Here is a 13251-nt window from a genome sequence, read left to right as displayed (position 1 = left end):
ATGCTGGTGATGATGATGATATGCATATATATGTGTGTATATGTATGTATATGTATTTGCTCAAGTGTTGAGCCCTATAGAGGTAAGATGACTGATGCCAGTGGTACATGAAAAGTACCTTTCAAGTGTCGGACTTCATGGAGGCAATAACGAATGACCGAGACCTTTGACATTTTTGCCGTGCAGAAGACGCATCCAGCCATAGAAAACCATGTCAAATCAGACTGGAGTCTGGCACAGCCTTCCAGCCAACTAATGGATGTTAAATGATGATAATGATGCTGGTGATGATGATGATATGCATATATATGTGTGTATATGTATGTATATCTATTTATCAATCAATCAATCTATCTATACACACACACATATATAACTGCTTCTTTTTTTTCAGTTTCCATCTACTAAATCCACTCACAAAGCTTTGGTTGACCTGGGGCTATAGTAGAAGACACTTGCCCAAGATGCCATGCAGTGGGACTGAACCCCAGACCACATGGTTGGGAGGCAAGCTTTAGAACCACACATTCAAGTCTGCTCTTAAAAGTTATTTATTCTTAAGAAATATGATTATACAAATTGATCAAAACATCATTTTTCATGTAATTCAAACGCCCCCTCCTCCTCAAATATTCATCAAAGTAATTTTATTCTTTTCTAGCAAGATTCAAAACCAAATTGCCAAATTGCCAAGTAAAATCACAACTTAGTAACAGCCTTTTCATGTGATCAGCCAAGTTATGAAGCAATCAGCATTGAGACATAACATGATACAATATTCAAAACTTTTCTGGAACATCCCTTTACAAGGCTTGGACATGCTTTTAGCACCAACTTTGCAGAGTATCGAAGACAACCAGATGAAATGCATCTCCACTCTTGCCAGGCATATTTGCTCAGAGATCAACCAATTCATCTCTCACATCTTGTCTCAGCTTGTGGGCAACTGCAGCTAAGCTAACCACACTCTCATTTGGCTGTTCTTAACAGTTGTTTTAATGATTCCTTACTCAACGTAAGACAGCAGCTACAGTTTGCTGGCATGAACCAGCGTAGTATATTTTCTCCTGTCATGGCAGCTTATTTACAAAGCCTTCTTAATCAATGATTTGTAACAGCAGTTGAATTGTCCTTCCAACGTGTATTATTTGTTGTCACATTTTAAATTCATGACCAACACAGAAAATATTTGTGCAGTGAAATAAACTTCTGTTAATTGTTCATGAGTGTCATGCATTCATTTTATGCAACCTGCACCTAACTCAACCACCAGCACCCCATATCCGTCATTCTGTGTCTATTGTGACGATATTAACAACACTTCGTGACACTTTTAAGGACTCTATTAGTAGATGAGTAATTCGCAATGTATCATGATTTGGCTGCAGTTTCTAGCTGGTTAAATGACTAAATGGAGCAGTCATGGGCAAACTGCGAACCATGGGACTTTCTGGATGGCACACCGACAAAAAAATTACCCTGAACGTTTTTAGTAGTGTGGAATACCTAACTAATGATGAGCCATCCCTCATGCAGCCGACTTCTCAAAAAAGGTTGCCCGTGCCTGACGCAGAGGAACCTCGTGGAAGTAGTAGTAGTAGTAGAGAGAGAGAAACAGAGGAGGAGCGAGTGTGAAGAAAGAGAAAGAAAAAGTAGCTGGGTGTGGAAGAGGTATCTAACGGAGGGAAATTGAAATTGAGAGAGATTTATGGAGAGTGGGGTTAGGGAATCAATTAATTGAATGAAATAGGAACCAGAGGTGGTTATATTAGAGAGAGGTGGAGAGGAGAGAAATGTGAAATGAATGAAAAAGTGATAACAAAACAGCGTGGGGAATCGATGAAGAGACGGCAATGGGTGAAGAGAATAAGATTAAGAGAGGGAGAGAAAGAGAAGTAGGGCAAGCTGATAACATTACAGATCGAATGAGATGGAGGGAAAGTAATCGGTCTAGATAGATAAATCGAGAGAAAGTGCTAAAATAAACGGGATATAGTAGGGGCTAGGGAAGAATCGGGGAGAAGTGGAAAAATGAGAGTGAAGAGAATGATACAGAAAATCAATAAATAGCGTAGGAGGGAAGGAGAGAGTGATAGTGAAAAAGTGAGTGACAGAGAGTGAGAGAAAATGGGTGAGAGTGAGAGGCAGGACATGTAATAAATATTGAAAGATTGAAAGAGAAGGGAGAAAGAGTGAGTAAGCAGAATGACAGTGATTAATACGTCATTAAATGTCGGATACAGAAAGAAAATAATAAAGGGTGGAGGAAGAGAAAAGAACGTGGAAGAAAAAAAAGCTGAAAAGAAATTTCAAAAGAGAGGAATGGTTCGAAAATGAAAGTGAAAGAAAGAAAGAGATGAGGTGAGGATAGTAAATGAAAAATATTTGTTCCTTGGTTTACAAGTAGCAGATGTACGTCAGTTGTAGTGGTAATATATATTGATGGTTAGATAGATATAGAAAGGTCGACAGAAAGAGAAAGATAGATAAGATAGTCAGAGAGAGAGAGAGGTTGATAAGATAGACAGTCACAGCTCCATAAATACAGTTAGATAGCTAGAAAAATAGACATTGAAAATTAGCGGGATCAGAAGAGAAACTGCAACTGTTGCTTTATTACACGTGGTATGGACACAGGATGCTTGTTCTGTCCAGCTCCCTGCAACAATAACAAACTAACCACGGTGTCTTCTTAAACCAGTGCACACACACACACCCAGTGTTAATCATTTGTTTTAATCATTCATCCCACCATCAGCTGGAGGTGTTTACAAAAAGGATAAGCTATTATTTCAAGGTATGCGTTTGAATGGTCTACACAATGTCTTTATAGTTCTTGTTATTTCTGCTTTTACCTCTTTGTTATTATCGCCAACGTTACGCGTATTATTGCTGTATTTTCTCTTATAATTCCATTCACATCGAGTAAGCATTTTATGAGAATATTAATATAAACTGGTTTCTCTGCTTGATTGGTCCTTTATTTCATCGACCCAGGAGGGATGAAAAATAAAGTGGACCTGAGCGGGATTTTGAATTGAAAACATAAAGGCCGTAATTAAATTACTATGAGGTATTTCGTGCGACGATCTAACGATTCTGTTAGTTCACCTCCTGTTAACATCATTTATTATTTGTGGATGCTGCTACAACCCCAGAGTCAGCCTTCTTTGAAAAAAAGCCCTACCATAAAAGCCATCCCAACTATTACCATAACCACTTTTTTTTTTTCCTTTGCATATTCCAAGGTTTGCTTCTTTTCTTAAGAATGTATGGTAAGATTTAAAGGAGACTTCGCTGCTATTTATACCCTTTCATAAGAGGCTTCAGTGTTGGCTTGATGGTCAGTGTTCTTGTGTATGGCTAGCCCCGTATAGTACACCTACGATAAAAGACCTTTAAGCCGTGACCATTTAGTTATTCTGTGTGTCTGGAACTATTGCTAAATATCTTATCCCTTGATAAGGCGTTAGGGTGTTATTGGAGACGTATCTGACCGTTGTTTCTTGCAGATCGTGGGAGCAGTTACGTAGAGGCTCCATCAGTTTATTTACTGCATATGCGTTCAAATCCCAGTCGTAAATCTTTGTTATACAAAGATGGGCGAATGGAAGATTATCGATGAATGAAATACCAGTCATATACATCGAGTCAGACTGTGATCCTTTCATCTTCACCATCATCGCCTCTTAGGTGACAGAGCGAGCCAGCCGGGGTGTCGCTCTATACTGGAAATAGCAGCCAAATTTCTCTCAAATTACATTTTACCGTCATAAATGGGAATACTCTTAGATATACCATGCCCGAGAAAAGGACGGAATAGTCTGTTTAGTTGATGATGACATAAGGTTCATCGTTCACAACAAAGCAATCCCCATATATATATATTTATAAGTTTTGAGATAATTTAGTTCTGGTGGTGGAGATCGGTTTTGTAATTTAGGGCAAGATTTAGTTTCACTAAACCCGAGTATTAGTCTTGAATTTGTTGTTGTTTAATCCTTGGTCTGCCTCGATTATGTAAACGTATGATGAAAGACGTTCTAACCGTAACCATCCAGTCCTTTTAGGGGTATCTAAAAGATTGTGTAATGTTTTCCCTTATTTTAGACAGTAGGGTGTGATCAAGAGATATTTGGCTGCTATTTCTACCAGGGTGAGTGACCACGTAGGTGCATTTGCTGATCACATAGAGCATTCCACTATGACCATCCTGTCTTTTTAGAGGTATTTAAGATCATATTGTCCAATCGTTGGTCAGCTCTAATGAAATTCATATGACAGAAGGTTACTCAGCCATTACTAGCTTTCACTTGTTTCAATCATTGGACTGCGGCCATGCTGAGGGAATTGCCTTGAAGGGGTTAATCGACTGACCTAATATCATAGAGGCTTCCTCGTTGGCTGCCTAAATATGTGTCTGGCAGGTGTGGACTTTGTTGTCGATAAAGTCATGTATTTATTGAGAATTGTGTCAGGGAAGAAGGAAACACCAACAGTTTTCACAGTTCGTTGCTACATCAAGCTTCAGTGCCACAAAATAAAGACTCCCTTTGCCAAATAGCCAGATGTGTGAGTATGAAATGTAGCGTGCAAGAGAGAAGATTGTACTAGTGTGGCCATGTGATGCGTATGGATGAGGACACTTGCATCAAGAAGTGCTTATCCCTAATTGTGGAAGGAACCTGTGGAAGAGGTAGACCCATGAAGCAGGGAGAAAGGATCTTCAGATGTTGGGCTCCACAGAGGAGATGACAAAGGGCCAAGACTTCTGGTGGTTTGCTATGCTTGAAAAGACATGTCAAGCTAAGTAAAGTCATGGCCATCCATACATACAGGCATGTCCTCTCTCAGCTGCGAGGTCCTAGTCTTGCAGGCTCATAGGGGGCAGGGGCCACATAAAAGCACCCATGCAGCTTCCACATAAAAGTGCCTGGTACCACGTTAAAAGCACTCTGTATAATCTGTAAAGTGATTGGTATTAAGAAAGGTATCCAGCCATAGAAATCAAGCCAATACAGGCAAAAAATGAGCCTGGTGCAGACTTAAAAAATAAAAAAAAATAAAAAACTGGGATAGATTTGTTTGACTAAATCCTTCAGGTCATTGCCCCAGCATGATTGCAGTCCAATGAACAAATAAAAGATAAAACTATGAAGGAGATTTGGCTACTGTTTCTAGCATTTTGAGCAACCCCATAAGGTTCATTCATTAACAGCAATAATAAATATTCCTTAACACCAAGTGAACCCTGATCAAGCTGACAGACCGATGATTAAAAGTACTTCCAGGATGCAGGAATATGATCTTCCTCTACTTTTTGTTTCACAGAGAAGAGTTTTGTCTCACCTCCACAACCTTAACCTGCCTCTAATACCTAATACCCATTTCTATCAGGCTGTTTTCCCAGCCATGGCCAGCCAGTCTCTTGTATACCAAGAACTACAATGTCCAGTTTTATTTAAAGCAATTTCAGACTGATTTAATTGCTACTTCTTGCAAGTCAATTAACGTTATTTCCCCCCTCCCCTTCACCAGTTTGCCATTCCTCCTTCCACATGATAACACAGTCCTTGTTCTTGTTGTTGACTCCACAATTTATTGCATAACATTAATAACAGCTTGATATTAATTTAATATTAGCATCAGCAAAATCAACAGAACACAAAACTGTGCAAATAATGGATAAAGATTTTTTTTCCAGCTAAAATCAATTTCCTTGCAGGAATCTTGAAATTTACTCCAAAGGAGGCGGGGAATGAACAGGCCTAGACTCGTGGGCAAAGAGGCTCCCTGGTGGAGTAGTAGTAGTTTCACTTCCTACATTTTTATATTATGTTCTGCCTTTCTTAGTAGGGGTGAGAGGAGGGTCTTATTGTATCTATCTATCTAACTATCTATCTCTCTATCTCTCCTTATATATATATATATATATATTTATATATACACACACACACACACACACACACACACATACATACACACATATCATCATCATCATTTAATGTCCGTTTTCCATGCTGGCATGGATTGGATAGTTTGACAGGACCCAGCAAGCCAGAAGACTGCACTAGGCTTCACTGTCTGTTTTGGCATGAGCTTTACAGCAGGATGCCCTTCCTAACACCAGCCACCAGAGTGGACTGAGGACTTTTTATGTGACACTAGCGCTGTCAACATCTGTTTTCGCATGTTTTTTTTTTACAGCTTGATACCCTTCCAAATGCCAGCCACTTTACAGTGTGGCACTGGCGGCAGGATCACCAAGTAACTTGCAAGACAAAGATCCATTGAGAGGGAGAGGCCCTGTATGTCCCCTACAACCACTTGAAACTTGGTGTTGGTTTGTTTGCATCCTCATAACTTAGTGTTTCAGCGAAAGAAACCAATAGAATAGATACCAGGCTTTAGAAAAATAAGTCCTGGGGTCGATTTATTTAAATAAAAATTCTCCAAGGTGGTGCTCCAGCATGGCCATAGTCTAATGACTGACACAAGTAAAAGATAAAAGATGCACATAAATATATTAAAGTACTGAGAGTGCAATGAGGGAGGAGCAAACACATCCACTGGTAGAAGTCAGTGAACTTAAAAAGTCAACACTTGGAGAGGCAATTGCTGATCCTGGGACGCCATGGTCGACGATGTATGCCCATGCACTGGGAAAGGGACATCTGCAGAATCTTGAAGGATGACAATAGTGAACTGGCAGGGGTCACTGTATGTGCAACATATCATTCTACAACTTGTCTGTTTGACCAGAGTCCAGTCCTGTTTCAGGCTAAGTTTGAGACTAGGTGTTTGGCATTTAGTACGCTTCAAGACCTCCAGGCATTCATTTGACAACGTCTCATGGAAAGTCACCTTATCACAGGTAAAGTGTGAGTGACAATGACTTGTCACTTAATCGTAAGCAACAGGATGTCAATAAAGATATTCTAGAGAGTTCTGTCCCAGATTGAAAAGCTTAGTACATGTAATTAAGCACAAAGCCACAAAGACTGTGATTGATTAAACTGAGTAATTTATTGGTACTTATTTTATTGCTCTTTGAAGGTGATCTTAGCAGATGTTGAACCTAGAACATAAAGAGTTAAAGGGACATATGAATATGATAACTCCCTCCTATCCAGCACCACTGTGGCCAGACAATTGCTGAATAACTAAATTTTCTGGATACTTGGTCATCACTTTTTAAATTACCATTAAATCTTACAAAACTTATTAAAACTCTATACATGAGTATTATCATCAATATTCTGAATATAGCACACACACATTATCATTAATATTCTGAATGCAATAGAAATGAGAGAAAGAGAAAGAAATGAAAATATAATTAAGAACAAGTTTTATTAAATTATAAAATCTTGGAACTGTAAGTGCAGTGACATAAAATACTGTACGTTGAGAAGCAACGATCCGTTTTAGATACGATAGAAACTATCTTTTAATGACAATTAACACAAATTAGCACAAATTCTTTTGATTCTAATTAGCAACACACATTTTTATCTTTTCTGGGTGCCAGTTGCCTGACAGTTTCAGTTATTTAAGAATCAGAAAAGAGGGAGTTAACCATACTATTTGGAATTTTGACCAATTCACTGTTAATATTCTACTACCTGCAGCTCTTAAAATATGTCACTCCCAGCACCAGTTCCACCAAAAGCTACTGCTACTGCTACTGCTACAAGCACCATCGTCAGTACCAGGTTGCAACAGTATTTCACGAAGCATTCATTATTAGCATTTGTCACTGAAGATTGGGTCATAGGATTTGCTTGTGTCCATCTTTGTGGCCACCTACAAGCAGTATCTGACAGTCATCATATTTATGTTCTGTCTCCTCACTCATTTTCCATTCTTTATTTTTTCTCTCTCTCTCTAGATTTTCTCCAGGCAACAGGTCTTGACAAGTCCACCTTTTGTAATAGAAGCTGTTGTTTAACTTCAAATCCGTCCTGATTGGACAGACATATGATCAGAGGCAATCAACTCATGACCATCTCATCTATTATGCAGGCATAATATATACATATCTTAAGCTCACAGTCATGCTTGCATCTATATATACCTACATATATACCTACATATATACCTACATATATACATATATACCTACATATATACCTACATATATACATATATACCTACATATATACCTACATATACAGGAACACACACACACACACACACACACGCATGTTTCTGTGTGTGTATCTTTTATCTTTTACTTGTTTCAGTCATTAGACTGTGTCCATGCTGGGGCACGGTCATTAACATGGGTTAAATGATGATGATGATGATGATATATATCATCATCATCATCATTTAACATGTTTTTTCATGCTGGCATGGGTTAGATGGTTTGACTGGAATTGTTCAGCTGAAGAGCTGCACCAAGCTCCAGTCTGTTGGTTTCTACAGCTGGATGCCCTTCCCAATGCCAACCACAGAGTGTGGCAGAAGTGCCTTTTATGTGTCACCAGTACGGGTGCCACACTTAAAACTGGTTCTGCATCAGTTATGACAATGAGTGTTCCACTTGATCTGAAATTAATGTGCAAGTGGTTGAGTACTCCATAGATATGCGTACCCTTAAAGTAGTCCCCAGGAAGATTTCACATGATATAGAATGTGACAAGGCTGGCCCACTGAATTACAGGTACAACTGAGTGGCCTGGAGCCATGTGAAATAAAGTGTCTTGTTCAAGGACACACTGTGCTACTGGGAATTGAACTCACAACCTTAAGATCATGAGCTGAATACCCCTAACCACTTAGCCATGCACCTTCACGCCCAGATGTGTGTGTGTGTGTCATTGTATTTCCTTGCATTGTTGTGACTTTTGAATGATATTAGCCTGCTGGCTAGGTGGGCAGGTGAGCATTTCCCCTGAACACAGCATCTGTCCATTGATAGCTGAGTGGACTGGGGCAGCATGAAATGAAGTGTTTTGCCCAAGAACACAATGTACAGCAGCCAGTTTGGGAATTGAAACCACAACCTTGCAATCATGTTATATGTGTTTCATTACAGCATAGAAAATACATCATGAATTTAAATGTTAATATTAAATTCATAATAATGATATTTATGAATTTAATAGATCCATAACAATTATAGTAAATGCTGAGAATCTCCTGACTTGTCACTCCTCAAAGATTCAAAAGTAATTATCCAGTTTTTGTTTCAATTTATACTTACTCTGCAAGTAATGAGTCATCAGGACTTTTAATTAGTTTGGATGATTTTTCTCATTTAAAATAAAACATCCACATTCATACATTTGAGTAATGGAATATGAGGCTGTGCTTCACAAGGATACAGCTTGGATTATGACCCCTTCTCCACACAATATATCTGTGTGTGTATACTGTACTTATTTTATGCAATGGCTTAGTTATCTTTGATGCAAAGGGTAATGTCTTCACAGATTTTACACCTGTACATACCACAATGTCGGTGATGGTGGTGGTGGTAGTGATGCTGTTCCTTTGTCATCTGAGGATTGTGTTGTTGATGTTGGTGGTGGTGGTGACAGTTGTAGCAATGATGACAGTGGTAGTATTGGTAACACAAGTACTGTGGCTGCTTCTTCTCATACAAGTTGAGTCAGTATGTCATATCGATCTTCTGAGAGTTAACCGTTGCAAAACTGGTAAGATGAGATCGTTTCTAAGAAAAGAACAGCTCACCCATCCCACTGCTTTCCCCACTTCACACCCCATTCCTACCTGAGCACTGCCATCGGAAAAGTTTTTATAAATTATATCAATAATAAGGAAAATGTTGCCATATGACAGGATGAGAAATTTGATCTGTAATGACCACAGGACATCTGTTTTGGAAACTTTTGGTATTTAAGTTGAAACTATATATATATATATATATATACACATGTGTTGTTACATTCACACACACACACATATGCACATGTATTGGGTTGTCAGATAAATTTGTTTCTTTTTTTTTTTTTCCATTTATTTCAATCCTTATATTTTGTCAACAGTTTTAACAAATCAGTCAGCATTCTCCTTCATTGTTCCCTAATTCTTGCTAACATTTCCACTGGTTTTTTTCCCCCTTTCCTTGTATTAAAAATGATTACTGTTTTCTTCATTTTCAGTGTATTCACTCCACTCCATCACACCAATACTGTCTGACAACTTCTCATTATGCAAGTTTTTGGTGGATTCCAGAACATTTAATATGGAGAACATATCAACAAATCCCAGATTGGAATGGTTTCAGCTCCAACCAGGAGTAGAATTTCAGGTTATGAAATTTGGCAGTCCTCCATCAAACATGGACCCTGTTGACTCGCCTTCAGATAACCTTATGTTTCTTGTGATACCAGGTGAGTAAATGATGTTGCTGTTGTTGTTGTTAAGCCCTAGGTCTGTCCTGGTCAAGCAAACCTTTTTGTCTTTTTCTAGTTATAATTTAGCTAGGGATTATAGCTTACCTTATACTTTTTGAAGGGTTTAAGTGAACAAATCAACCCTTTTGCTTTTGTTTAAGCCTGGTACTTATTCTACAGATGTCTTTTGCCAAATTACTCAGTTATGGGGATATAAACAAACCAAAAGCGGTTGTCAAGTAGTGGTATTGGGCAAACACAAAGGCACACACATACATATATCTGCATGAGTGTATGTATGTATATGTATATATGATGAGCTTCCACACAGTTTCTGTCTACTAAATCCACTGATGAAGTTTTAGTCAGCATTTGCCAAAGGTATCATGCAATGGGGCTGAACCCTAAATAGTTGGCAATGAGGCTTCTTAACCACAGCCATAACTGCATCTATTATTTACTATCTCTACTAGGGCACCCATTAAACGATGTGTAGTTTAATGTCCTATTTTTTCTTATGTTTACCCAAAAGTAATTGAAAGTATCAATAACCAGTTTTACATATATTTACATAAATCTCTCTCTCTCTCTCTCTCTCTCTCTCTCTCTCTATATATATATATATATATATATATATATATTTATATACTAAATATGTACAATTTAATCTTAATAAATAAGATGTATATACAGGAAGGTTTTTACATTTAGATAACTTTAGAATATACAACATTTCCAGTTAGTTTTCGGATATCATGATGGTACCGATGTCTTGGATTTGAATTGTAATTGAAGAACTCATTTTTGTACCAGTCCAACCCATGCCAGCATGGAAGACAAGTGTTAAATGATGGTGATGGTGATGGTGATGGTGGTGATGATTTATTGTTTGTTTTTAGGTAACCCTGGTGTTGTAGGTTATTATGAAAAATTTATGGCTACCCTTTATCAGAAGAGTAACCGAAAAATACCCGTCTGGGGTGTCTCCCACACAGGACATGTGTCAAGACCATCTGAAGGTATGCTTTTTTTAACATTTGGTTCATCAGTCCCTTAACATGTGATGTAGATAGACCCTAACATTGGATACTTTATGAGAGAATGAGTTTGTAAATTCCTTCAGCAAACATCATTCACCACACATGCATGAAGAAACCCATCTTACTGCATTACATGCTTTGCTTCCTGTTATACTTGTTTATTTTTACCTCATATATATACATAGGTATTTTGTGTGTGTGTGTGTGTGTAACCATTTAATGTTTTTTACTGCCACTAAACATGTTCAGTCAACTGAGTAAGCCTTAATTTACAACTTGTACCTTCTTCCCTTGACCTCCCCCCCCCCCTACAATATACAATAGTGAACATACATACACAAGCTATGTGTTTTGCCAGTTCATGGGCTGGCTGCAATTTATAGGCAGAAGAGAATATATTCTATTCAATTCACCTCGTGTTAAAACACCTGCAAGTCATAGACAAGCGCTCTCATTCATTTCTGAATGTGTGTGTATGTGTGTGTGCATACGTCATATAGTGTATCTAGCTTGTAAATGGTGTATTATTATAAAACTCATGTATCCTGCTGTTGGTACCCACAAGCTCTATCTGCCTGGTATTTGAAATTGTAGTTTCCTTCTCCTAAGATGCTTTATACTTCCCAAGTCCTACTAAGCCTAATCTGTGACTCTCCTCAAAGGGGACTACAAAGAACTAATCTTGATATCGTGTCGGTCATTTATACCCATGCCACATTAATCACAACTGGGGTCATGTCCAACTTGCCTTGTGTCCCTGTTCATGACATGTCATGAAGGTGTGACTATAGAGTTCACCCCTGTCCAGGGACACACTGAAGATTCTAAAGCAAGAGCTGTTAGCTGATTTCACTTGTTATTAAATAATTAATTAATTAACTTATAAATTTTCAAATATTTTTCAGGTTCACACAATGGTGTTTATTCCCTCCAAGATCAGATTGAACACAAACTTGCTTTCCTCCACCACCACATTCCCAAAAATGTCACCTTGATACTCATTGGTCACTCTATTGGCTGCTACATGATTCTAAATATGTTGAAGAGATCATCTGATAACAACATTCTCCGCTGCTTCTTTCTCTTCCCCACCATCGAACGAATGTCTTCCTCACCTCAGGGAAAAGTAGTGACACCATTCCTCAAGTTATTCCGATGGATCCTGCTGCTCTTTGTCTACTTTATGTCTTTTTTGCCTTTGAAATCAAAGCAGAGGATTCTGTGCTGGTACTTCAAAGATGAGGTGAAGTACCCCCGCTGCATGTACTCAGCCTCATTGAACCTCTTTGATGTCGGCTGTGTAAACAACATGATGAGCATGGCATCACAAGAAATGGACATGGTCAAGGAACTGGACAGCTGCACCATCAGCAAGAACTTACATAAAATTTGCTTCTACTATGGCCGCAAAGACCGCTGGTGTCCCCTCAACTACTGTGACGACATGAAGAAACGTTTCCCTGAAGCCAACATCCGTGTCTGCCAAGAAGGCTTTGAACATGCATTTGTCATCACAGACAGTGAGAGAATGGCAGACATCACATGGGAGTGGATGCAATGTGAATTGCAACATGCATCTAATAACAAGTAAAGATGGATTAAACTCTACTAAGCCAAACAGATTAAAAGAAAGGGGTCGGGGTAGGGGCAAGCAATTTCTAAACTTATATAAAATAAGAATATATAATTCCATATAAATATGTGTGGGAGGTGGCACAAGAAAAAAGAGAAAACCATTATATATGACTATGTATGTGTGTGTGTATACATACATACACACACACACACTTGCATATTATATATATATATATATATATATATATATATTTGCATGTTTGTGAATA

The 13251-nt window shown here is 38.3% G+C and overlaps 1 protein-coding gene across 2 annotated transcripts; it reads left to right on the top strand.

Annotated features, from left to right (window-relative positions):
* Nucleotides 1-1418: 1418 nt before the first annotated feature.
* On the top strand, nt 1419-13245 carry LOC106878376 (lipid droplet-associated hydrolase). Of its 2 annotated transcripts, none has more exons than XM_014927568.2 (4): nt 1419-2361; nt 10134-10364; nt 11267-11386; nt 12313-13245. In XM_014927568.2, the coding sequence occupies exons 2-4, from the start codon at nt 10217-10219 to the stop codon at nt 12996-12998; spliced, it is 954 nt and encodes a 317-aa protein (XP_014783054.1). In that variant the 5' UTR covers nt 1419-2361; nt 10134-10216; the 3' UTR covers nt 12999-13245. The 2 variants fall into 2 exon arrangements, with proteins under 2 accessions (XP_014783054.1, XP_014783053.1); XM_014927567.2 differs by lacking the exon at nt 1419-2361 and adding an exon at nt 2370-2797.
* The last annotated feature ends 6 nt before the right edge of the window (nt 13246-13251 follow it).

The sequence above is a fragment of the Octopus bimaculoides genome, chromosome 23, assembly GCF_001194135.2.
Source record: "Octopus bimaculoides isolate UCB-OBI-ISO-001 chromosome 23, ASM119413v2, whole genome shotgun sequence".
In the NCBI taxonomy this organism is placed as follows: Eukaryota; Metazoa; Mollusca; class Cephalopoda; order Octopoda; family Octopodidae; genus Octopus; species Octopus bimaculoides.
Note: the sequence above shows the minus strand (reverse complement) of the source record. Positions and strands in the feature narration are given on the sequence as shown.